Genomic DNA, 27,041 nt, shown 5'->3' with positions numbered 1-27,041 from the left:
TCTTCACAAACTGGAGCATTCTGCCTAAAGAGCAGGAGGTTTTGGCCCTACATCAGGCACCCCAGCCCTGGTGCAACTCTGGGAGAAGCAGCCCCATGCCCCCACTCCCCCACTCCCGTTTTGGAAACCAAGAGGGTTTATGATCTGGAGCACTGGAGGACTGTGGGAAACGGAGACTCCACTCTTAGAGACCACGGGCACAGAATTGCTTGCTCCCTGTCCCAGCTCAGAGTCAGCAGACTGCAAAGCGTCTGGTGCTCTGGCCAGCATTTGGAGACCATGCCTAGCCTTGGCTGGGGCTCACAGCCAACAGAGCTCCAGACGGGAGACTCTCCGCAAACTGCCACCCCCCAACCACACACACACAGAGGAGCTGAAGCTTGGCTCTAGCCATCCCTCAGCTCTGCCCCGCCTCCGTGTGACCCCAGCCCAGGCTGAGACAATCGTCGCAGGTCCCCGGGATCCTGATGAGCCGTGTGACTGCATGGCCACACGCAGGCTCATCTGGTAGAAGCCCTGACTCACATCCGTCCACCGCCATACTCCACCTTGGGGTCACCCAGCTGCCGCCCATGGAGAGCAGCAAACTCTGTGAATCAACAGGTGCAAAGGAGGCAAGAAGGTTCTCAACGGACTCACTAGAGTCTCTATGTGGGACGGACCTGTGCTGGGAGGCTGGTTGGAGGACAAGAGACCCACAGGGGTGGGCAGGACTCAGGGTGGGTTGGACAAGAGCTTGGTGGGGTCAGGTGACCTGTGTGGGGAGAGACGCCCTTATGAAGGGCTGGGGGTGGGAGCCTGGGTTGAATCCCCTGGAGGAGGCAACCTGGAAGCCCGTGGTAGACCCAGACCACAGGGAAGAAGGATTGGGAGAACAGCAGGAAGTCAGAAGGCTGCCATCAGAAATGTGTCAGGTCAGCCTGGTGTGACGAGCATGGGCCCCAGGGACCTGGGCAACCAGACTCACCCCATGCATGCCCCTAATCCCCAGCCTCATCCCAGATCCCCAGGCATGAGGTCAGAGGTGGAGGGCTGGGGAGGTTGGAATTAGCACCTGAAGCTGTTTCATGGATGTGGACTATAGATACCTCCAGAAACAGGAATCTGGACACAATTCTGACTGTGCTAGTTTCTTCATTTTGCCATGCCTCAATTTACACATTTGTAAATGGGAAATGAATAGAGTTTAAATATTCATTTAGAACCTGAGGATCATGCAGGTAACCCGAATTTGTATATGCTGAGTACTCACCAACCCCTCTCTCAGGAGTTGTTATTTAGTCACTAAGTCGTATCTCTGTGATCTGTGGACTGTAGCCCGCTAGCCTCCACTGTCCATGGGATGTCCTCATGCAAGAATGTTGGAGAGTGTTGCCATTTCCTCCTCCAGGGGATCCTCCCCATTCGGGGAGGAAACAGACATCTCCCACATTGATAGGCGGATTCTTTACTGCTGAGCCACCTGGGAAGCCCCTTATCAGGTGTTAGTGCCACTAAAGATACACAAGGAACCGGGGATCCAGAGAAGGGGATGGACAGAAGAAAGGTGAGGCACAGATGATTGAAATTTTGAGGAACAACAGTCCCACAGAGGGTGTGGGGAGCCTGGGGGGGAGCCCCCAGGAGAGACTCCAGTGGGAGGACTCTGGGGACTCATCCTCTCCTCCACTGGCAAACCAGGCTCCTCCCCACAGTGGGTCACCCCAGGCTCCAGGTGTCAAGGGCTGCCGGCACCAAGGTCAGTCTTGCTTCCTGGTCCTACTTCTGCTGCCCAAGTGTGTCCACGAAGCTCAGGGTGGTGAGCTCCTGGTGAACCTGCTGGGAGAAGGCGGGGTGATGCACAATAACCAGAGAGTGCCCCTAAGCTGGCCTTGGTTGGAGAGCCTACGGGCGCGGTGTTGCCTCCACCTCCTCCTCCTCAATCTTAGGTGAGCTCCTTTCCCTCTTGGCAGCTGCTGGGCTGGTTGGCCACTTTCAGGCCAGCAAAAGGGCAAATTGGTTGAAAAAGCAATGCTCAGACAGTGGGAGGTGGGGCGGCGAGAGGCCAAGCAAGGGCATGAAGGGAACACTACTATCCCCAAGATCCCAGCCCCTCACCCATGCCTCCAAGAGTGGGAGCCCCCGTGGCAGGGCTGGGCCAGGCCCCCTTCCTATGGGGGGAACCCAGACACACCCTGAGAAGCACAGCACTGACCTCATTTCTTCACACAGACCCTTCTCCTCCACATGACCTCCTGCCCTTGAACTCCCAGGCCACTTTACCAGCCATAAACCACCCGTGCCGCCCTGGGCTCTCACTTCCCCAGACACATCCCCTGAGTGCTCACAGCTCCTCCCCTGCAGCTCACTGAGTTCACTCCACATTTCTGCATCCTGAGAAGCCCAGGGCCGCCAATACCTTCCCACCTGAGAAGGGACCCGAGTCACACTCTCCACCACCTGGCATCTTACCCCCTTGCCTGAGGACTCCCCCCAGCAAAAGCCTCCCAGCCTGGTCCCCAGGAGGGACGGGAGCCCAGTCCCCAAAGTATGACATGGGACCTGAAAGTGAGGAGGGGCACCCCCACTTCTTCCCTTCGGTCCCACATTCATATCGTCCACAGACTATGGAGATGGCAGCCTATAATGGTTATTGATTAAGACAGGAGCTGTGAAATCTGCAAAAGACAATAAATCTGTTCGTCTCTTAAGGCCTTTTAGTGAATGTCTCTGTGCACCTCCACGTTTGTGGTGTGACAACAGGCAAAGACAATGTGAAAAACCAAAGGAATCCCTCTGAACACTGCTCTGGTTTGCGAACCCCGGCACTGGGTGACTCATCACCTGGGGAATCATCCAGGGGCTGCCTCGGCTGCCTGTTCATAAATCACAGCCCTGCACGGATCTGCCTTGTAGCCTCTGGTGGTGGGGATGTGACAGGAGGGTGGGTCCTGCAGTCACAGGCTAGCGCCCCCTCCTCTGCTGTAGACGGGCTTCCTCAGTCCCAGGGGCCACGGGGACACTGTGTGAAGCCGCAGAGGTGGCAGAGGATAGGAGAGGTACGACAGTTCTGGAGTCAGGATCAGTCCCCTGCTGGTCACTTTATTTGTTCCCTGTGGCCCTGCTTATGCCAAACCACACAGTCACTTCCATCCTGGGACAGCTGGCCTCTCAGTAACGATTACTGAGTGGATGAGCCCAGTTCATCTAGACCAGAGGTCCCTTCTCCACGAGACTCAGGACCCTATCAGTAGCCATGTTTAAATGACCGGCTTTCCCCATTACACGTGGCGTGGCCGAGCCTCTGACCCTATGGGGCTGGGTTGTGATGCTCTGATTAGGATGTCACAAGCTGTCCCTGGGGGAGGGCATGGCAAGCCACTCTGGTATTTTTGCCCGGAGAATCCCATGGACAGAGGGACCTGGTGGGCTACAGTCCACAGGGTCGCAAAGAGTCAGACACGACTGAAGTGACTTAGCAGGCAGGCAGGTTACCCCCGGCACGATTTCCCCGCTGACGGACTTCAGTGTCATGGGTGCTGCAGGGTCCTAGGGTCCTAGTAGCAGATCCTGCCACACTCATTCCTTCATGTCCTTTCCATAAACACCTTCCACAGCTGAGTTAAGCAGGCCTCTGCAGAGGCCTCTGGTCTTCAAATTCTGAAATATTTAGAGTTCGGCCATTGATAGAAATGCTTTAGACCAGACAGATATAAAATAGAGATGTGAAGGAATCACAGTCCTGCATGCTTTCAGGTTATGATTGTACAAGAATCTCTGTCATTTTACCCAGAAAAAGGTGGTCTTGCAACATTCTATTTGTAGCAAAGGAAAGACAATATGAGAATGTACTCGTACCTCTCAACTCTGGCAGCCTTCACCCCATTCCTAACTACAGAGACTTTTCGATCACTGGTTCAAATCCACAGAATGGGAAATAACCACTGTGTGGGTCTTCACACACCATGATACCTCTGTAAGCAGGATGCAGGACGGTTATGTATTCAATACCCTACATCATGTATCATATTAATAACAGCGGGGCAGTGACGATGCTTCAGATCCCTGGACATGATGTCAGTCGCACACTGGGTCCATAGGAGTGTGGGCGTGGCTTCTGCGTCCCAGTGTGCACTTACCTGAGTCAATGGCCATGTGGCTCCCAAGGATGGGGAAGGCCAGAGGCTGCTGCACTGTCCTTGCCATGGTGATAAGAGGGCCTTCCTGCTGGAAACTGGCATTTCTCTAGTCATGGATTCTCGGTTCTGATAACTGGCTCAGTTCTAGAAACTGGGCAAAGTATCCAGACAAGCTATTGGGATGGCTGTTTTCAGCATCCTAATCATCCAGCTTGTGTTTTATTTTCATTTCTGGGGTTTTTTGTTTTTTGGTCGGCTGCCTGGCTTTTGGGATCTTAGTTCCCTGACCAGTGATCAAACCCGGGCACCTGGCAGTGAAAGCCCAGAGTCCTAACCAGCAGAGCAGCAGGGAAATCCTTTGTTTCATTCCTTTCCATCGTGCACTTTGTATCCAGGTTGCCCGCGCATGCAGGCTGTTTGCCTCTAGGGTCGCCTTGTGCTGTGAACCAGCATCACATCCTCTGTAGTCAGGACCCAGCTGGACTTCCCATCTTTCTGCTCATATCAGCTATTGCACCTGCTCTGTTCCTGACACAGTGCACCCCCACCTGGAATTTGCATGTGTTCAATCCCTGTTTCTGATGAAGCCCACTGGAGACACCATCCCCGATCAGCATTCCTGACCTTTAGCCAAAGTCCTCCTGTATTACCAGCTGGGGTTCTTGGACTCGATCAATAGAAGTTGATAAAAGGCCAGACACAGATTCAGGGGAAAAGAAGCTTCATTGGGACTCATGAGGGAGCAAAAACAAGTAACATGTTCCCTTGCTGGCTCCAGAGGGTGGGGGAGCCTGTCCCACGTATAAGATGAGGGTGGGGGCGGGTCCTGGGTTCTGACCAGGGGGATGACCTGGGTGGTTTGTTCCCCCTTGGTGGTGCTGTGTGCAGGGATCATGACCAGTACCTGCTTTTGCTCCTGTCTGCTCTGAAATCGCTTTGGGTTTTTGGTCTTATTGTATCTTGTTGTTGATTATTTGCCCCAACTGCACAGGCACACAATTATCTTTAGCCCCTTATAATTTCTTTGTATTTTGATGGTTGATGTGACTTTTGTCCAGGTACACTCACTGCAGCAAACTGTCCAGTCTGTCTCATGACCCACTGAGGGGTTCTACTCCCTTATTTTTAAGGGTTAAGGGACTGAAGCTTTCTTCTATCCAACCTTCTCCCTGCTGGACAGGGACCACCGAACTGAGCCTCCCCTCAAGGTGCAGAATTGCCTCACAAGGACCCACATGGATCTGGGCCACCCTCCACTGGAACGGGCTATATTCCTTGAGCCACCATGAGTGTTATTTCAAACTGGTAGATCCTACAGGCACAAAGTCAATCACAAGGTTAAATAAACAAGGACTAGAAAGGATAGAACAACAATGGACTTTAAAGGGCCTAGAAAGGGAAGGAACCAGGTTAACTTTGAAGGACTTTCTTTTTTTCTAAACTCTTAGTGGAGGCAAAATCTCCCATGACAAACTTGTGAAGCCCCGCTACCTGTATATTTGAGGTGGATAGTTAAACCTTAATATAAGGTGTATATTTCCTTAATATTGATCTCAGAGAGTCAGCAGTGAGCAGTGCTAAAGAGGGATCTTAGTTTCCTGCCCAGGAATTGAACCTGGGTAGCTTGGTGTAAAATGAGGAATTCTAGACACTAAACACCAGGGGCGAGATGCTAAGTTCCCTTGGCTCTTACTGTCTTTCAAAGTAAGAATGTTTCAAGAAGGCAAAAACTATAAAAATAGGTACCAATGTTATTACTGGAGACATACAGAGAAACAGTTTATTTAATATGGAAGCAAAGCGGAAATATACACCCAGAGAGGAGTTCAGGCATCCTGATGAGGAGCACAAAGAAGCTAGGTGAGGGATTTCACACACATACATTTCTCTATCCTCCCTGGTGGGTCAGTTGGTAAAGAATTTGCTTGCAATGCAAGAGACCCGGGTTCGAACCCCAGGTTGGGAAGATCCCCTGGAGAAGAAAATGGCAACCCATTCCAGTACTCCCCTGCCTGGAGAATCCATGAACAGAGGAACTGGCAGCTTACAGTCCATGGGATCCCAAAGAGTCAGACATGACTGTTTAACTAATTTTCTTTCACTTTCACTTCCGTACATGCATCTATTCTTCCCCAACTCCCCTCCCATCCCCACCCAGGCTACCACATAACATTGAGCAGAGTTCTATGTGCTATACAGTAGGTCCTTGTTGGTTATCCATTTTAAATAAATCAGTGTCTACATGTTGATCCCAGACTCCCTAACTATCCCTTCCACCCATCCTTTCCCCCAGCAACCATAAATTCACTCTCTAAGTCTGAGTCTCTTTCATAAGTAAGAGCACCTGTATTATGACTTTTTGGATTCCACATATAAGTGATGTCCAAAGGTGTTTCTGCTTCTCTGTCTGACGTATGTCGCTCAATATGACAATCTCCAGGTCCATCCATGTTGCTCCATATGGCGTTATTTCATTCTTTTTGACGGTGAGTAACATTGCCCTGGATATATGTCCACATCTTCTCTCTCCACTCATCTGTCAGTGGACACGAGGTAGCTTCCAGGCCTGGCTGCTGGGAACAGCGCTGCCATGAACACAGGGCACACGCATCCGCTCAGACCATGTTTTCTCAGAAGCACCAGGTACATTTAATCCCATAAGGTGGAGAAATGGTGAAACATCATGACTTCTCTCGTGAGAGAGAAACTTAAATACTTCAAGTTTTCTGGAGTACTGAGATTTTGATTTTTAAAAAGCAGTAGCATAATAAATGGGCTTCCCCAAAGGCTCAGATGGTAAAGAATCCGCCTGTCAATGCAGGAGACACAGGAGACGCGGGTTCAATCCCTGAGTTGGAGAGTTTCCTGGAGAAGGAAACAGCATCCCACTTCAGTGTTCTTGCCTGGAGCATCCCATGGACAGAGGAGCCTGGCGGGCTACAGTCCACGGGGTCGCAGAGAGTCGGAGGACTGAGCGACTAACACTTTCACTTTCAGCATAATAAGTTATTAAGGGAGACAGTCATAAATAAAACTTTGTTCTATTGAAAGTAGGCTGAGGTGGTTTCTCCAGACACAGAAAGAGTCCCTGAGTTGTATAACAGCAAATGGTATTTTTCTTGCAATACCATTTGCAAGAACGAGGTCACGAGGCACAGAAGAGTCTAACTATCCACAAAGTAGAATATGATGAAAAATGTCCTGTTTCTGGAGATTTCTTCAAGTACCTGGACATTTCAGTATAGGTATTCCATCACGTATCACCAAAAAAATGTGGTGAAATAAATTATTTCTGTTTTTGTTTCTTAAGATGCTGAGTAGGATTTCGTCAAATGTGATAAAGCTCATGAGATGATGAATCTACTGTGTCATCGGAACCAGAAAACAGACTCAGGATCCATGGGGTCTGATCTCCTGGATCTAAAGTGAAGAGCAGAAGAAAGGCAGATAGAGCACCTGTTGGGCTTCCTGGGAGCACCATCTCCTGCAGAAAAGAAAGAGGTTGATACAGGAGCCTGAGGAACTCCTGTCACTTTCCTGGGGCTGCCCCTCCCCAGCCGCCTCCCAGCCTTGCCCTCACTGAGGGGCTCCTATGTCCTCCACCCCACCCCCACCCCAGGCCCAGCAGCTTCTTGCCCCCTCCTCCTTCCTTCCTGCATCACAGAGTCACCCCAGGCCCTGACACACCCTGCTCAGGCTCAGGACTGGAGCCAGTGAGGAATCAACCTGCTCCCTTCACTCAGGTTCAGATCCTCCCGAGGGGGGCCTAAAGGACCAGGGAGCAGGTCCCCGGAGGAGGGGCCTTGCCTCCTGACAGCCCTGGGGGGCTGCAGGCAAACCTCCTTCCTTCACTCCCCTCCAGCCTCTGAGCCATCAGCACACACAGCTCTCAGGACCAGGGTCCCTGCCCCCATCTCTTCCTGGTCCCGCCCAGCTGGGCGCCTCCACCCCAGCTCAGGCCCACCACCCCCAGGCACCTCTGCTCAAGGCAGGGCGGCTCAGTGATGGAGGCTCTGGGTCCCCAGAAGGCTGGTGACGAGCAGGCCACAGGCTGAGTCAGAACTGCTGCTGTTCCAAGAGCTCAGGCCTGGCCTCGCCCCTCCCCACAGTCTCTGCTGGGGGCTCCTGCCTTGCCTGCTTGGCCCAAGCCACTTCCTGTGAGGACAGGCCTTTGGAGCTGGGTCTGCAAAGGCCTTCCCACCCCTTCCTCCTGGGATGAGAGCCCGGCCCCTCTCATCTTGGCCCCTGGGTGGGTCCCCTCCCCGCTGACACGTCATGAGGAGCCCCCATGCTGCTCTCAGCCCCAGGAGTCCTGCCCTCTTCCTAAGCACCTGCTGTTCTCACACCACCCACCCTGGGCCCTGCCAGCCAGCGGTCTGTGCTCAGTCAGGGGACGTGGCTGAACCCTTTAACTTCAACAGGCCCCCAGTTACCCCCCCCCCCCCGCCACTTCCCAGTGTCGTCTGACAGTGAGGATCTTTCTGAACTGAGGCCTGAGCTGGTCCAAGTGCTGCTCTCAGGTGATATGGGGTCTTATTCACCTGCTCATTTCCAGGATGAGGAGATTCAGTGAAGGGTGGCGGTCGGCTGGGATTCACCTTCCCCTTCCTCATACCAGGCCCTGTGCCCCCGCCTTCCCTCTGAATTCTGCCCTCAGTACCTCTCTTGTAAAGGATACAGGTTACAATGACCAAACAGGCTGTAACGGCGATCCCTGTGATGAGATAGATGGCTGTGGCCGTGGGCTGCACGGTAGGGGGGCCCGAGGATGGTGATGCTGCAAGGAGAGTAAGAGTGACGCCCTTGTCCAGACCCCAAACTCGGCAGAGGCCTCCTCGCCCCCGACTCAGGTACCCCTACTGTGCAGACAGTTTACACCCATCACATGGAGGCCCCAGTGATAGATCCCCAGGCGAGATGGGGAGAAGGGAGGAACCCAGTCCTCACGGGGCTCTGACAGCTAATGGGGGAGCAAGGTTTCCAACACAGCCACTCAGTCCTGCTGTGACTTCAGAGTCGGTGACATGAGGATGGAGTCCTCAGGAGCTGACAGCAGAGGTGGTATTGACAGATTTCCAGAAGGAGGATTGGTGACATTTAAAAGAAGATTCTGGAAAGAGGGTACAGTGAGAAATAAATCCCAGAAATCAAAACGATGTCTACAGGTTTGGGATCAGGAAAAGTCCATGATCATCCACAGGTCATCCAAAGGCCTGTGCTGTGAGGAGAGACATCAGGAGGTGGGAGAGATACAGAGCATCCCTGGGTCATTGTTCTTCAGGACAACTCACCTCTGACGGATCACTTTCTCAAACACACACACACACACACAGACACACACACGGGAGTGGGTCCATGTCATCATGAGAGAACTACCACTTTCTCCTACTCTTCTAACTTACCCGTGCTCTTCAACATTTTCTCCCAGCGCACCAAGAAATCTTGATACCAGAGCTGACAGTCTCCCATGGAGACCTTCTTGAAGAAGTCAGTCACAGCTCTGTCATTCTCCCACTTCTCTTTCATCCACCTCCCTTTAGAATGAACCACTGTCCAGTGTCCGTTGTCCGAATCAAAGAGGAGGGACAGTTTTCCATTGAAGCTAAACTGCCAGGATCCATTGATGTGTCCGTTGTCTTCACGCCAGCACGTCATCCTGGCCTGCAGGGTCAGAGGGCCTGACCACACTGAGGAAAAGAAAGAGCTCAGTCTCTGGACTTGACAGATTCTTTGCCCCACCTGGGTCCACCTCCCCTGGGCCCAGCTAATCTGGCCCTGGTCTCTCCTGCAATAGCTGCTCTTTCCACTGGACGACTAGGGAAGGACAACATCCAACTTTTTTTTTTAACCCGAAAACAGTGGATGCAGCTGAGCCCCCAGTCTGCTCCTCCTGCATTTGGACTTCCTCACTCACCCTTGTCTGTGTATCTCTCTGGTGTAACATCAGACATTTCCTCCTTGAGCAAGTCTCCAGTGTCTCTGAGTGTGTCTATCTGTGTTTCCCAGGCGTTCATACTTTTCACTTCCTCTCCCAATGGACTCAGGAACTTGATCTCAGCTGTACCACAGTCATAGGAGAGAAAGACCTTTTGATCCACTTCGCCTTGAACTTCACACCATGGCTGTCCATGTCTGGGCCGAGGATTGATGGTGAAATTATAGGAAAGAGAATGAGCGTCTGTGAAGGCAAAACACAGTGAGGGTGAAGTTGGGGAAAAAAGACACACAGGCCCCTTCCCCCAGTTATGAGAGCTGAGTACAGTGCAGGGCTGGCTGTCAGAGCAATGACCCCCCCACACACACACACACAAACACACACCAGTGCCCCCTTCCTCGTGGAGAAGCAGGAGCCCCGCCTGGCAAAGGTCACTTATCCGGGGTGTGTCCCCGTGTCCACCAGGTCAGGTCCCAGCATCATAACCTTTGCAGAGACGAGCCAGGTTGCTATGCAGGAAAAGTCTAGATGACAGAGGACTGTCAGAATCTAACCCCGTTTCCTGTGAGAGATGGGGAGCCTGTGGGGATGCTCCTGAGAAAGGAAGATCACAGGGAGAGGGGCAAAGAGGTGACGGGTGAGCACAGAACCCAAAGCTGGAGAAGGAAGAGTTTATAATTATGGGTCACAGGACTTAACAAAGCTGGGGAGATGCTGCTGATCTCCCACTAGGATGGGTCTTGGAAGCCTGGAGAAGGCCTGGCCCACATGGCAAGAAAGAGAAAGTCCAGAACTTCCGAGGCAGGTGGTAGATGAGGGGATCAAAGGCCCAGAGAAGTGAATCTGCCAGGGCGGACACGGTGTGAAAGGGCAGGAAAGTGTGCGGTCCACCAGCTCCATGGGAAAGCCTGATGGACTCTATGGAGCCCGAGAGGAAAGCATGGATGAGAAGCATCTCCAACAACTCAAGGTTGACTTTTGTGGAAGGTCAGGGATGGGGGTAGGAGACTGTGGTCCTGTGGGCTTCCAGCAGGAACAGGGATGGAAAATGGGGAAAGATCAGATTCCAGGTGGAGTGTTGTATGTCAGGAGCAAAGTTGGTACAATGGTCAAAGTGATTGGTGAAAGTCGCTCAGTCGTGTCTGACTCCTGTGACCCCATGAACTTCCATGGAATTCTGAAGGCCGGAATACTGCAGTGGGTAGCCTTTCCCTTCTCCAGGGAATCTTCCCGACCCAGGGATCGAACCCAGGTCTCCCGCATTGCAGGCGGATTCTTTACCAGCTGAGCCACAAGGGAAGCCCATGAATATTGGAGTAGGTAGCCTATCCCTTCTCCAGCAGATCCAGGAATCCCGACCCAGGAATCGAACTTGGGTCTCCTGTGTTGCAGGTGGATTCTTTACCAACTGAGCTGACAGGGAAGCTGAAAGTGATTAGAGAGTCCCAATGCCAGCCAGGGCCTGACTGCAGATAGTACAATGCTGGTTCATAGTACAGGGTGATCCTAGAGGCAGAGAGATGGTCAGTGAACCTGGATGCAAACTGCTTGACTGAGAGACAGAAAACAATGAGAGACAAACACAAGACTGGATGATCAGTAGGCTGAAAGCAGCCATCCCTACCAAACATCCCTACCAAAATTTCCAGAACTGAGCTACTTCTCAGAAGGCATCACCAGAGAAAGAAGCCACATCCTAGTAAGGCAGGCCCTTTCATTACCGCAGCAAGTGCAGAAGTCTGTCCATTCTTTCCTGATGAGCCACATGGCTATTTACTGTGGTAACCAAGTCCAATACTTTGGCCACCTGATGCAAAGAAAGACCCTGATGCACAAAAGACCCTGATGCTGGGAAAGATTGAAACAGGAGGAGAAGGGGACAACAAAGGATGAAACGGTTGGGTGGCATCACCGAAGTGATGGACATGAGTTTGAGTAAGCTCCAGAAGTTGGTGATCGACAGGGAAGCCTGGCATGCTGCAGTCCATGGGGTCGCAAAGAGTCAGACAGGACTGAGTGACTGAATTGAACTGGAACTGAAGAAGGAGAAACTACTTCCATAGTCATATTGGACCCGGTGTGTTACTAACATCATGCATGGAAACAGTAGCATGATCATGGCCTCCATGCTGTGAAGTGATGCCCCAGGACCAGGCAGTTAATAGACACCTGTCCCAGGTTCTGCTAACAGTGGTTATCTCTGGGTCCACAGATCCACTCGGTGTTCATTTCAAATGTCTTAGACTTCTGACATTAATGGATAATCTGTGTAGTTAGTAAACTACCATGGGGAGAGGGTACCATAGTAATGAATTCCACATTCATACTTCTGACCCTGACTTCCCATCCCCTGATAGGACGTGTAAACAATATCATATCCTGGAGGAAATAAGGGAAACGAGTACCAACCTACAACCTCCCTAGGCCTGCAGAGCTGTGGTTCCTATCTTATCTCCACTTAATTACCACTGCGGTCCATAAGTTTCCTCTAATGGTACATATGAAATATTTCAGGCTTTGCAGACCCTAGGTCTCTGCTGCAACTGCTGTGCTGGCACAAAAGCAGTCACAATTGATGAATGATGAGTGTGGCTGGACCTGCTTCTTGGGCAGATGACCCAACAGAACCTGTGACATCAGAGGTGTCTGTGGTTAGAATGGTCCTACATGCTGTACATGGCATTTTAATGGAGGCTCACAATACAGACTCCTAGTGCCCTGAAGAAAGGACACACCACGTGCAGTGAGAAAGCCCAAACCATTTAGTGTGGCTCCTGCTATGGTCCTGGGGCCTGGCAGAGATGAGGCCTCTGGTCATGGAATGTCAGAGTTGCCCATCATGATCTGGGTTCATCAACCCCTAACCATTAGTTCAGATAGGCCAGCCGTCATAGGACAGAAGTGATTGTGTGACTTGGCATAATCAGGGCCACAGGGAACAAATAAGATGTACCAGCAGGTGACCTAGGCCTGACACCAGAGTTGATACAGGGTCACTATCCCCTGCTCACACCTGTGGCCTCATGCAGTGTCCCCTACCGCTCCTTGAACCAAGGAAACCAGTTTACAGCAGAAGAGGTGCATTAGCTCATAACAGCCAGACCCATAGGCCTATCACATTCCCACCACCAGAAGCTACAGGGCAGGACAGGGTAAGTTTCTGGTTCATAAACAGACAACTGAGGCAGCTGGTGGATGATTCTCTAGGGGATGGGTCACTCATTACGGGGTCAGAAACCAGGACAGTGGACAAGTCTGGTTCTCTATTATTTACACATTATATATGGCTCCTGGTGCTCCACAAATGTGGAAGCTCCTTTTGCACCCAGAGACAGATACCAAATGGCCTAAAGAGACAATGAGATTTACTTTCTTCTGTAGAAAAATCTGTCAGCTCCTGCCTTAATCAATAACCATTATAGGCTGCCGCCGTCCCAATTCCTAGACAACATGAGTGTGGGACCAGAGCGGAGACGTGGGCATGCCCAGCCTCACCCTCGGGCCCTGTGTCACACTCTGGGAAACCCTGTCCCGACCCTCCTACCTTAGGTCCTGGGGGCCAGGTCGGGGGTTTTGCTGCGTGAGTTACCAGACAAAGGGATAGGATGCCAGTTGAGAGAGGCCATGTTTAGATTCTCTTCAAGAGACAGGAAGCTGCTGAAGGCCCTGGGCTTCTTGGGACCATGGAAAAATGGGTAATAAATGGTCTTGTAACCAAAAGGGCTCTAGGGGGCCTTAGTGGAAAGACCCGTCCCCCATGGTCTCGGCCTTCCTCTTGTTTGTAGAAAAGTTTTAGTCAGCCAGGCCTCCTGTGAGTCTCAAAACAGTGGTTTAAGAGTTAAGGATTAGGACATGTGAAGATGGAGAAATGAATACTCCTTAGGCTGGAAAACTGGTAACAATTTAGACTGTGACCAGCCACATAGCAGTGTCATGAAATTACCAGTTCCCTGAAAGATAACAAAGATCTGACACAAGTCTCAAGTTGTTTCTACAGGAAGCAGACCCCCAGCACATAAAAACTGCTGGCTGCAAGCACACAGACCCCCAGACTGGCTGAAACCATAAGCCTGGTGAGGCTCAGACGTCCGCCTTGTGCCAACAACCTGACTGCACAGGATGCGGATGCGCCCGCAGCAGCCCCTCCGCCCCCTTTTCTAACCGGGAAGCTTGGAGACGGTCTGAGGACATTAGGTCACTATTTTCCCAGGGCTCCTGAACAAACCGACTTTTCCTTTTCCACCACTTGTTAACTCCACCAGGGGTAGGATCTCAGTCATAACCAGCTTCAATAAGCAACAGCGTGAGCTGTCTGGGAGGAGCTTTGACTCTAGGGATGCACTGATCAGTGGCTAGGCATTGAGCGCCTTCCTGGGGATGCATATGTAATTTTTTTTTTAATAAATTGAATGCTTTAATTTTTTCAAGTGTTTTTAAAAACCCATTTTATACTTAAGCCAGCCTTAAAGATAAGCACAAAATCTGTTTACTTTTTTTTTTTTTTAATGCAACACAACTCGGGCACCCATTCTGTGCATGGCACTATTCTAGGTGCAGTAAAATGGATTCTTAACCTTAAAAACATGATTGCACCTTCTGGAATTGTGTTATCTCCTTTTTCAGAAAGTAAAAATAAGTAAAATCACTACTGTTTACTATTGACCTGCCCCCCAATTCACTGCTGGCTCTCAGAAATACTAGGATCTGCCAAATTTAAGATGTTCCACTGAATTCCATTCTTACTTTTCCCAGAGTAAGAAGGCAGAACTCCTCTTTATTAAAAAAAAGTTTAAAAAGGCAATTTTCCATGAAAGAGTAGTTTTTGTTTCTATTGTATTTTTCTCTTTTTTTCTTCTAGCTTTTAAGTTTTTTCCCTTGAACACTGCCTTTTCCTGTACAAAGCAACAGCATTTTTTCATTTTTATTTTCCTAAGACAAAGTATTTCATCTTATAGACAAATAATTCCCAAGACTAGTGATCAATATTTTTAAAAAAAGGAAAGAAAAGAAAGAAACTTAAGGGTTTCTCTGGTGGTTCAGCAGGTAATGACTCCACCTGCAATGCAGGAGACCCCAGTTCAATTCCTGGGTCAGAAAGATCCCCTGGAGAAGGGAGAGGCTACCCACTCCAGTAATCTGGAGCTTCCCTGGTACCTTAGATGGTAAAGAATCCACCTGCAATGTGGGAGACCTGGGTTCGATCCCTGGGTTGGCAAGATCCCCTGCAGAAGCGAAAGGCTACCCACTCCAGTATTCAACTCTGGAGAATTCCATGGACTGCATAGTCCATGGGGTTGCAAAGAGTTGGACATGACTGAGCAAGTAAGCAGGGCACATTCAAGCATGAATCAACCACATTACTTTGAGGAAGTAGAAACTAAAAAACACGTGGCACTAAGCTAGTCCAAGTATTTGTTTTGAAACAATCTTAAAAGCTATTTATTTTATAACACTGTTTAAAAATTTCTTGGTCAAAAAATTTATACCAACATTTTCAGTTCAACCTAATGAAAGCGATATCTAGAAAATATTCCACATCACTAAGTCTGTCTCAGAAAGTTCAGATCCTATGGCATTCCTAAGGCACAGTGTTCTGGAAGACAATGTGCTTCTGTGGTGCTGGGTGATGTACGTGGCTGCCTGGCTCCAAGTGGGCCTCAGAGGGCACCTTCCTGCTGACGCTGGGGGACTGTGAGAGGACAGTCAGACACAGGCCCCCAGGGCTGCATGGACCTCTGTGAGACACCGGGCCAGCTGCTGGAACTGGGCTTCTCCTCCGAATCTAAGGCCCAGCACAAGCCATCACAGCAAATGGTTCATCAAGACAGTTGATAGGCTGGGCTATTCGGTAAACTTCTTTCAGATCTCTAAAGAGTCCACATTCATGTAGGGTGTTTGACCCAGAGCCATGAGCTCCTACAGTATCACTCTGAAGGCCCACACATTACTAGCACTGGAGAACTAAAAAAATTATTTTTTTAATACCTTTTTTTTTTTTAATGTACTGGGTCTTAGTTGCGGCACTTGGGATCTTTTTGCAGCATGAAGGCTCTCAGTTGCAACATGCTGACTTCTTAGTTGTGGCATGTGGGATCCAGTTCCCTGATCAAGGGTAGAACAGGGCCCATCATTGGGAGTGGGGTGTCTTAGTGAGTGGATCACCAGGGAAGTCTGGAGAACTCATTCTTATCCAGACTTTCATGAGCCATCCATCGATCCCACATTTTCATTCACCCCCAGACAGTGAGAGTCCATGAGGAACAAGACTCTGGAGAGGGGCTATCTGCACTCTTAACTTGAGGCTGTCATCAGTGGCAGAGCTCCTAGCAGCCCCGTCTTTGTGGATGACTTCCCTTCTGACCAGATAGCTAATCCCACAGGCAGTGAGAACAGACATGTGGACCAGGTCCTGTTGAGAAATTACCTGTGGATTACTGGCCTCTACTCACTTGTGCTGCCATAAAAACAATTTAAGATTCTCCCAATTCATGCAAGCCAATCCACCATGGGCTTTTCTCCTTCTCTACATACAGGGATAATAGGGAGATTTCTGTGATGAAGACCTCATAGCTTACAACTTCCAGTGATCATCACTGCCACCTGAATTCCAGAAGTTTGATTTTTTTTTTTAATACAGAACGAGAAATTTTTATTATCTTGAATGCTGGTTGGTGCATAACCAAAAACAAGCTTAATCAGAGGAGGAGACAGAGGGAAATACTGAGATGGATTTCTGGGCAGATTTAAAACTTTTAAGGGTTGTTCGTAGTGTCTTTTTTTAGATGTAGGGCTTTCCTTTTACTGGACAATTTTCACTTAACAGTTCTTACATTATGAAGTTCAACCAGAGTCTTTTGCCTATAAAGTGAAATGAAAAAAGAGAGCAAGAGAAACAGAAAATTCTCTAGTATATACTGATGTTTGAAAGAGTTTATATTCTTTGTACCTTCATGTACATTTTACAGTCTAGATTTGAAACTTTATTAAGGACATCTTAAGTTTTGACTTTTAAAAATGTTCAAGGTAACTAATTTTCTTGAATTAAAGACTACAATAGCTTTAAAAGTGATCAAGATACATGTACAACAAAATCTCAGTTGTTCTTGAAAACACGTTTTAAGATATAGCGCACATGACACATACTTCTTTGGGGACTAGATTATCCTTTGAGATACTGAAGAATACTTGGTAGAAGATTTATTTTACACTAAAAATTTAACCTTTGATAATCACAGCTTGGATAGATCACAAAGTTGAATCTTTAAAGTTTTCTCAATATGCTTTCAGTCCAAATATCTCAAAGACATCTTATGTCCTAAAGTGGATAAATCAGTTATTTTTTCTCATATAATTATCATCAGTGGCTCTTGTACTGGCAGTCTGTCTTGGTCGTATCTTATTCTTGCAAAGCCATTCCTTACAGTGAAACATGAAAGATTATCTTCCCCAATGAAAGGAAATTAATCTGAATAAACAACAGTCAAACCCATAAGTGTCTCTGGACATTCTTGAAAACAGTTTTCGACAGTACTAAGATACTTTGCTTTAACAATTTTCCTCCTTTTTCATAACTGTGCAATCACTACCTTATTCTACTCTGCAAAAAAAAAAAAAAAAAGAAAAAAAATTTTTTTTGGAAGATCAAGCTTTTCATTGGTACAGAACTATTTGGAATGAACCCAAAAGACAGTGGAATGCTGGGTCTCTCCTCAAGAAGCTTCTCCTCTCTTAACAGCATTTAACTACTCTTTCAGTGATCTCATCACAGCCCAGTTCTTCCGTCAGACGATTGACAACCCCAAGTGAAAAAAGCTCTCCGATAAAAGCCAACTGATCAAACGGGGTCTTCTCATAATGCATCTGAAACCCGCCATCCAGAGATGCTTCTCTGGTTCTGGAGGTTCTCAGAAACATCTTGTTGGCTTCTTCAAGGGTCGTTGATACTCTGTAGCCCTCACCGTTTAGCGGCTCCTCTTCCGGAGGGTCATAGTCGTCGAATTCCTCGCCCTCGCTCTCGAAATCAGGGCGCGCGATTTGGCCCGGCTGCTCCCCAGGGCTGGGGCCCCTGTGGGGCCGCTGGCTGGGCCTCCTCCTCCTCCATGGGGCCTTCCTCCTCCAGCTGTGGCGGGGCACTGGCGGCGCGGGAGGGGTTCTGGATAGCTCCCAGCACCCGCCGCCTACCTTCATACGCGGAAGGTCACTCACCAGGCATCGCATCCATCTGCAGGTCACTGCTCTCCTCATTGAGCTCCGACAGCTCGTTCATTTCAGACATAGTGCAAGCAGCTCAACCTCCCCGCAAGTCGTTCGTTTTCCACCCAGAAGCTTGATCTTTAACTGTTTCTCTTTACTTGGATCTTTTTCATCTACTAACACCCCATGAAAAATACACCCAAAAGTACATCTTTTAGAGTTATCCTCTCCCTGGATACGTGAAACGTGAACTTCCAGATGTTCAAGGTGGTTTTAGAAAAGGCAGAGGAACCAGAGATCAAATTGCCAACATCCGCTGGATCATCAAAAAAAGCAAGAGAGTTCCAGAAAAACATCTATTTCTGCTTTATTGACTATGCCAAAGCCTTTGACTGTGTGGATTACAATAAACTGAGGAAAATTCTGAAAGAGATGGGAATACCAGACCACCTGACCTGCCTCTTGAGAAACCTGTATGCAGGTCAGGAAGCAACAGTTAGAGCTGGACATGGAACAACACACTGGTTCCAAATAGGAAAAGGAGTATGTCAAGGCTGTATATTGTCACCCTGCTTATTTAACTTATCTGCAAAGCACATCATGAGAAATGTTGGGCTGGAGGAAGCACAAGCTGGAATCAAGATTGCCGGGAGAAATATCAATAACCTCAGACATGTAGATGACACCACCCTTACAGCAGAAAGTGAAGAACTAAAGAGCCTCTTGATGAAAGTCAAAGAGGAGAGTGAAAAAGTTGGCTTTAAGCTCAACTGGCTTTAAGCTCAGAAAATTAAGATCATGGCATCCGGTCCCATCATTTCATGGGAAATAGATGGGAAAACAGTGACTGACTTTATTTTTTGGGGCTCCAAAATCACTGCAGATGGTGACTGCAGCCATGAAATTAAAAGACGCTTACTCCTTGGAAAGAAAGTTATGACCAACCTAGACAGCATATTAAAAAGCAGAAATATTACTTTATCAACAAAGGTCCATCTAGTCAAGGCTATGGTTTTTCCAGTGGCCATGTATGGATGTGAGAGTTGAACTATAAACAAAGCTGAACACTGAAGAATTGATGCTTTTGAACTATGGTGTTGGAGAAGACTCTTGAGAGTCCCTTGGACTGCAAGGGAATCCAACCAGTCCATCCTAAAGGAGACCAGTCCTGGGTGTTCATTGGAAGGACTGATGCTGAAGCTGAAACTCCAATACTTTGGCCACCTGATGCGAAGAGCTGACTCATTTGAAAAGACCCTGATGCTGGGAAAGGTTGAAGGTGGGAGGAGAAGGGGACGGCAGAGGATGAGATGGTTGGATGGCATCACTGACTCAATGGACTGGGTTTGGGTGGACTCTGGGAGTTGGTGATGGACAGGGAGGCCTGGCATGCTGCGGTTCATGGGGTTGCAAGGAGTCTGACAGGACTGAGTGACTGAACTGATAAAAACTGATCTCCCTGGATCTCTCAGTATACTTCACCTTAGCTTTGTCTCCAAAAAGTGACACTTCTCAACTCCTACGCCTCCATCCCAAGGGTGAAATAATTGGAGAGGGAAGCTGCACTACTGGGTGTGTTGCCTCTCAGATACTGAGTCATCTGCAACATGTTTGGGACATGTTGGGAACTACTGTGCACTGACGCTGCCATCCAGGTCAATCATTCCCATACTATCAAGGTGCAAAACAGCTAATATTATCACTACAAAATATTACTGCAGAGTAAATGCCTGCGCTTATATAAAACACACATGTAGAAGGGGTTGGAGCTGCATGAACAGGATCATAGATAGTTCTGCTAGTGATTCTGTACAAAACTGAAGTTTTCTCTTCTTCAAATTTTTTTTTTGGCATCTTTTTCGTCGTTTCAACTTCAAGACTAAAGCTTTTTGAAGACTACTGTCAAGTGGAGCCGCATTGGAAGATTAAAGATTCTTATAGCCTCAGAATCTACTTTGCCAGAAGAGGAAAACTCAGTCCGAAACACTGATACAATGCGTGGCAACTGCCCCCAAATAGAAATGTTGAAGAGGAAATTCCCACTAAATTGTTTACTTGGAAACCTGTTTTATGTTCAAACTCTGACTTTGCAAGCCAAATGAAGGGCAGGAAATTTGTCTCGCTGGGTATAACAGGTTAAAGGATTAGTGTTAGTCGCTCAGTCGTGTCTGACTCTGTGACCCCATGGACTGTAGCCCGCCAGGCTCCTCTGTCTATGGGATTCTCCAGGCAAGAAGACAAGTAGGTTGCCCTTCCCTTCTCCAGGGGATCTACCCAACTCAGGAATTGAACCTGGGCGTCCTGCATCGCAGGCAGATTTTTTATCGGAATAAAGTCATTTCTCACATAATCAAGTTATGCATCAAGACCGAAGAACCAACACACCTGGTAGAGGTTCAGGTAGAGGTTCGCGCTGATCTCCCTCCCCCTGCCCCTTCCCCCCACCACCTCCCCCGGCCCCCGGCTGCTGATGGCAGGGCGCGGGGAGCTGGGGCGGGGTAGGGGGCGCGACGTGCGGGGCGTCGCGGGGCTGGCGCGAGCAGCAGAGCCAGCAGCAGCAGCACCGGCGGCAGCGGCAGCGCCCGCAGGATGCGCGCCCCGGGAGGAGGCCCCGCAGAGAAGGCCCCGGGAGAAGGTCCCGCTCGGGACCGCGCCTCGGCCGCCCAGGAGAAGCTGGGCCGCGGGCGGTCGCCACCGCCGCCCCGAGCCCTTCACAAACCCGAGCTTCGGCCGCCGCCCAGCTCATCTCGTCCTAACACCTGGCATCCAGCCGCGGCCGCCACTTCCGCGCTCTCAAGCTCAGCCCTGCTTTCTCTGCAGCCCGGTCCGTTCTGCAAGTGAAATTTATCACCTGTAAAGAGTGGTACCGATCTGAAGGGTTTGTGAGCAGATGGGGTGGAGGGAGGGCGTACTTTTCGAGAAGTTATCTGGGTCTCTTCCGGGGAGGCCCGCCTGTCCCAAACCCTCAGGTTCCAGGGCTCCCACTTCACAAGGGCGAGCCGGGGTCTTGCGGGCAGCATTTCCTGGCGCTTTCTCGCCACCTTTTCTACCAACTTTACCTCCGAAACTCCCGGCACCACTATTTCACCAAAGTCACCTCTTCTCTGGCCCAGAGGGTGGGTAACCAGCCCGGGGAAGCCCCCCGAGGAGCAAAGAGGCCAGGGGGAGGGACAGAGGAGGGCGGGGGTCACACAGCACAAAGTAGGTTCCCTAACCCCCTCCTATACCCCATCCCCTTCCCGGGTTAAGTCATCCCCTCCACCCCCTCCACCCGTAACCACGAAGGTCCACCCCGGAACTCACCGCCTGGCGTTGCACTGAACGGGTAAAACAGAAGTGGGAGCAGAAAGCAAAGACTGGCCTGGGAACCCCCCATCGTAATTCCTCAGAGATGCGAGATTGCCTGTCGGAAGTGGAGATTGTCTTAGACTTAGCTGGCTCTGGCTGCTTTTTTTTCTGCCAGCTCCTTTCCAGTCGCACCCCTCTGGGGCCCCCTGATTGGGCTGGGCAGAACCAACTTAGTCAGACTTGTGCTGCAAGACTGGCTGGCTCCTGATTGCCAGTTGCTGTGCCCCACCCTTTCCCCCTAGAATCATGGGCTCATAGCTAGAATCTTTGCAGTCAGATAGCATTCACTCAAGATACCTCCACAGTGCAACAGAACCAGAATGTCTAATTTCAGAAGGCAGAATAGCCATCACATATCATAAGACGGAACACAAACTATACACTTAGGCCCAGCCGCCCTAATTGGTCGCCCCTTTAAATGAAAGGCTGCAGTCTCTCAGAAAACCTCCTACAGAGACCCAGAACTTCAGCTCCAAGTACTAACAGAGCAAACTGAAATAGCTCGGGTCTTGAAATGTTGCAAAGGTAGGAAAAGAGGCCAGGTTGAAAGAAGAGGGGAAGGAGGAGGGACTAAATGCGGCCTTGTGGACATCACCTGCCACCAGGCCTTACAGGACTTTCCCCTGGGCTTCCAGGCAGGGAGGACTGGAACTCAGCCTTCCAGAAACCAGACACCAGACCAGAATTCGAGTTTTCTGTTCACTGGAGGTGATCAGTGCGGGGAGCCGGCCTGACTGCTCAGGCCCCTTCTTGGCCCTGAGAGAGATCAAAAGGGTCTCTCTCTGTCCCGCCACCCCTGATTTATTAAAGTGCAAATTGGGCTTTCTCACCTCCCTCAAGGAAATTGCTGCAGCCACCATTTGCCCATTCTCCTGACTCTGACAAGATTATCAAGCTCCTGTGAATCTTTAACTGATTGTAAGACGCCAGTGCCATTCTCTGCTAGTCTCAAAGAGTTGAGATAAAATTCATGAGCTAAAACTAGTGTCTGCAGTTCTGCACGTATGCATGTCTTTGATCTAAAATTTGGTGAGTCCTGTGAGCATATATATGTATGTTACCCCTCAATAAAGTTGTTGGAATCAGTCACGAGCTGACTCAGTCCCTCTCAACCCCATCTTTCCTAGTCTTTAATTTCTCAGGTGCTCTGGTGATTGCGTCCTGGACCTGTTCATTAGCCGGCTGGCCCGGCAGAGCAGACTCCGACTCTCAGTTCAGGCTGAGGCCCTTCAACTAGACTCCTGCATTCGGGACCAGGACAGAAGAAAAAAGTACAAAAGGAGGGATTGAAAAGAGGAAAGGGCAAAAAGGTCAGTAAAGTCTCTTATTTCTTATGAGTCAGGGCACTAGCCAGTTGTCCGCATCAGGAGGAGAACAGGGATAAAAGAGTCCCTGTTTCTACCACTGGGTCTGATCAGTCAGTAGACGAACTGGTCCCTGAGTACCCGAGTGGTCAGTTGTAGTGAAGAAATCCCACCAGGGTTGCCCTCTGTTGCAGGGAGGGGGAGCCCTTGTCTAACACTCGGAAATGAGTTGTCCGAGGAGACACAGGCACTGACAGAGCAGCAGACTTTATCGGGAAGGGATGCCCAGGTGGAGAGAAACAGCGTAAGGCAAGCCAGGAGAACTGCTCTGCCACGTGGCTCACGGTCTCGGGTTTTATGGTGATGGAGTTAATTTCCAGGTTGTCTCTGCCCAGCCATCTTGCTTGATCCATGTTTGGTCTTAGGGTCATTCCTGGTGGTGCAGGCATCTCTCAGCCAAGATGGATTCCAGGGAGGATTCTGGCAAGCTGGTAGGACATATCGACTGTCATCTCCTCTCCCCTTTGGTACTTTTTCCAATTATTTTGGTGGATGGTATCTTGTAAGTTCTGCATTCCTCACCAGGACTTCCAGTTGTAAGATAATTCATGCAAGTGGTTAGTATCAGGTCTGGCCAGGGCCCGTGGTTTTGGTCAGTGGTCCCCGTAACAGAGCCTCTGTGGAGGATTTTCCCCGCTCATGTTTGTCTCATTCATTCAGTCTTTTGTGCTGCCTCCAGCCAAGATTTCAACATCTCTGAATTCACATCTTGGGGCTATCTGGTGATGAAGAGTGAGATCATCACCTGTTGGGACTGACAAGCCCTCTTAATTCTTTGAAAGTGGGTCCTTGTCTTTGGACATTATTTTTCACTCCAGGAGTGAATCAGTGACATGAAAGTGAAAGTCGCTCAGTCGTGTCCGACTCTTTGCGACCCCATGGACTATACAGTCCATGGAATTCTCCAGGCCAGAATACTGGAGTGGGTAGCCTTTCTCTTCTCCAGGAGATGTTCCCAATCCAGGGATTGAACCCAGGTCTCCCACATTGCAGGCAGATTCTTTACTAGCTGAGCCACAGGGGAAGCCCAAGAATACTGGAAGGGTAGTATCTTTTCTTTATAATTGGTAATTTACAAAACCTGATGTCCCATGTCCCTGCACCAGGGCAGAGACAGATCCTAAGTCCTGTTACAGGTTCTTCTGCCTCCCCACAGCTGCAGGACAGTGGAATTTATTGGCAGTAGATGCCTTGCGCATCAGTTGATGAATGTGTCGAGTAGGAGGGCTGTGACTCCTATTGTTTAGTGAGGAAAGGGCTCAGGTCTTAGGATTGGGCCCACGCAGCTCAAAAACCTAATGGGGAAGAATAGGTCATATATCCAGTCACTTCTGCTAGGATGGAAAATGAGGTGACTCATGAAAAAGGTAGTAGAGAGTGTTCCCAGAAGCTGGCATGTCAGGTCATATGAAGATATTCCAGAAATAGAACAAGTGAGATGAAAAACAGAAGATTCTGGAAAGAGGGAACAATAAGACGTAAATGTTTCCAGAGTTGAATCATTCTGATTAGTGAATAGCCCAAAGGCCTGTGATGTGAGGAAGAGATGTCAGGAGGTGGGAAGAGAAAGGGAGGATGACAGAGCATCCCCAGGGCCATTGTCCTCCCAGGACCAAGTCATGGCAGATGGACCATTTTCCCAAACACACACACACACACACACACACACACACACACACACACACACACACGCACGCACAGTGGGATAGGTCTACCTCATTTCAAGAGAATTACCACTCCATCCTGAGCATCTCAATTATCTATTGTCTTTGGCATTTTATTCCAATGAACAAAAACTTGCTCAAGCCAACCCTCACAGTCTCCATTTGGGATTTTCATGAAGAACTCAGTCATAGCTCTCTGATTGTCAAATGTCTGCCTCCAAGATAAACCACTGTTCAATTTCTGTTCTCTGAGTCAAAAGAAGAGGATTTCCATCCTTGGAAGCCAAACTGCCAGAATCTGCTGGAGCATCCACTGCTTTGCCCTGACACATCACCCTCCCTGCTGGGTGGGAAGTTCTACCCCCAGTAGGTGAGGTCAGTGTCTGGTCTAGACAACCTGTCCCAATGCCCCATCACTCCTCTGTTTCTCTTTCAACCTCCTGGTCCTGCTCTATCCTCTCTGTCTCTGCCCTGGCTGCTGGGCCTCTTAGGTGGGACCAACTTCCAGTCTGTAGACAAACACATAATTCTGTAACCCTACAATGATTCTTCTGCCTCTGCCCTGGGCCTTCCTACTTCCTGCTGGTTGTGACAGTTTCCAGCTTCATGTCAAGCTGGTGTTTTGTTTTGTTTTTTTAGTTCTTCCCCAGATTTTTCAGAGTCTTTGTCTGTCTTCCCAGGTCTTTCACCTTCATGTCCCAGAGGACCAAAGAATTTAACCTTCTCATTAAACAAAGATAGTAAACAAAAGTCTTATTGACCTGGCCTGGACCACACTCTATGGTTGTCCTAGTTTGGGCTCAAGATTGGTGGTGAAGTCATCACAAAGAGAGTGAGAGTCTGTGACAGAGAAATGCAGGTGATGGTTGGGGTTGGGAGTGTTAGGTAGTTAGAATAGGAATCAGAGTCCAGAATGACGGTGGCTAAAAGACAAGGAAGGGAAAAGCCTGCAAAAAGAGAACAAAGGAAGGTCCGAGGACAAGAGTGAGGACCTCAGGTAGAACAAACAGCACTCCTGGCTAGCCCAATTTACAAAGGGCAGGCCCAGGGGGGAGGAAAAAACATATAAAAAGAGGAGCCAAAGGATGGTGGGGTTTCTCCAACACCACCCCCCCACCCCATGCATGCGTGCTTGTTCTCTCTCTCTTCTCTTCACGTCTTTGGGTCAGCATGCCCTCACACCACAAGCATGTATTTTCCTGCTATTTTTAAAATAAAATTGAGCTGTAACACCGATCTGTCTGTTAGGGGAAGCACACTGACTGAAACTGCCCACCCTGGCCAGGCACCATAATAACCGTTTGCATGAGTTGTTTTATGACAGGAGATCCTGATAAGGAATATGGAACTAATAAGCCACCACCAACCGGAAGAGTTTGGGAAAGGCCGAAAGGAAACACCACATGTCAGAATCCCTCTTGCTAGCATCCATCTTGGCTGAGCGATGTGTGCACCACCAGGAAAGACTCCGAATTAGAATGATTGGCCAAAGACCACCCGCAAACTAATCCCATCACCATAAAACCTGAGACTGTGAGCCACTTGGCAGAGCAGTTCTCCTGGGTTTCCTTACCCTCCTGCTCTCCACCCGGGTGCCCTTCCCAATAAAATCTCTTGCTTTGTCAGTACATGTGTCTCCTTGGACAATTCATTTCCGAGTGTTAGACAAGAGCCCTCTTTCGGGCCCTGGAAGGGGTCCCCCTTCCTGCAACATGTCTAAGAGCTATAACACGGTCTATTTGAGACCTGAGAGCCATAACACGGTCTGGCCGAGAGCTATGACATTCCGAGGGCTCTAATGTCCGTCGCTTCAAATTTTTGTTGAGACAAGACAGAACTGAGGAGAATACACTCACCTGACATCTAAGGTGTTGTGACTCGGGTGTAAGCTGGCTGAAACAACCTAGGCATGGTCTCCACAAGGAGGAGGCCAAGCACAGCAGGAGCCCGACTGGGGAAAGTTCCCACGATAGAAGCCAAACGCCAAGAAAACCCAGCGCAGGGGAAGTGGCAAGAAGCCCATCATGCTGGAAACCGGGACAGCGGAAAATGAACTCAGCAGAAAGCTCACGCAGCTCAGTCTCAGATTCCAGAAGACCTCCGGTTAAGGTAGGAGGTCCTCGCTCCTACTACTGGAGGGACATATGCCTAGCGAAATCTTAATTCCTTTACAGTCTGTCGGTTCTTGTTTCCTCGAGCCCCCCATGAACAGGTGGGTGGCAGTGGGTGCAACTGAGGGACGCTGGAGAGGTTACTCCTCAGTATGTCCCAAAGGCACTATCTGCTGAGCCCCCAGTAGCTGTTACCCAAGCCGGTGGGGATTCTTCTGTCCTTAATCTTTGTGCCAAGAAGCAGGCCTTTGAAATCTGTGAGCACAGGTCAGGTATTTAGCAGATTTCTGGCAGGCTATGAAGGGGAT

General features: G+C 49.5%; 1 protein-coding gene and 3 pseudogenes across 1 annotated transcript; all 4 read right to left on the bottom strand.

The window, feature by feature from the left end:
- Positions 1 to 1,758: 1,758 nt before the first annotated feature.
- On the bottom strand, positions 1,759 to 21,622 carry LOC136164155 (UL16-binding protein 3-like). The gene is made up of 6 exons (XM_065928954.1): positions 21,550 to 21,622; positions 10,033 to 10,296; positions 9,521 to 9,805; positions 8,779 to 8,895; positions 2,098 to 2,150; positions 1,759 to 1,815 (listed from the first exon to the last, which is right to left on the bottom strand). The coding sequence occupies exons 1-6, from the start codon at positions 21,620 to 21,622 to the stop codon at positions 1,759 to 1,761; spliced, it is 849 nt and encodes a 282-aa protein (XP_065785026.1).
- LOC136162848 (tyrosine-protein kinase RYK-like) lies at positions 15,757 to 18,559 on the bottom strand (annotated as a pseudogene).
- On the bottom strand, positions 17,782 to 18,328 carry LOC136162850 (EP300-interacting inhibitor of differentiation 1-like; annotated as a pseudogene).
- LOC136162845 (tyrosine-protein kinase RYK-like) lies at positions 19,730 to 20,376 on the bottom strand (annotated as a pseudogene).
- Positions 21,623 to 27,041: the final 5,419 nt, after the last annotated feature.

Source organism: Muntiacus reevesi, chromosome 3 (assembly GCF_963930625.1).
Source record: "Muntiacus reevesi chromosome 3, mMunRee1.1, whole genome shotgun sequence".
NCBI classification, from domain to species: domain Eukaryota; kingdom Metazoa; phylum Chordata; class Mammalia; order Artiodactyla; family Cervidae; genus Muntiacus; species Muntiacus reevesi.
Note: the sequence above shows the minus strand (reverse complement) of the source record. Positions and strands in the feature narration are given on the sequence as shown.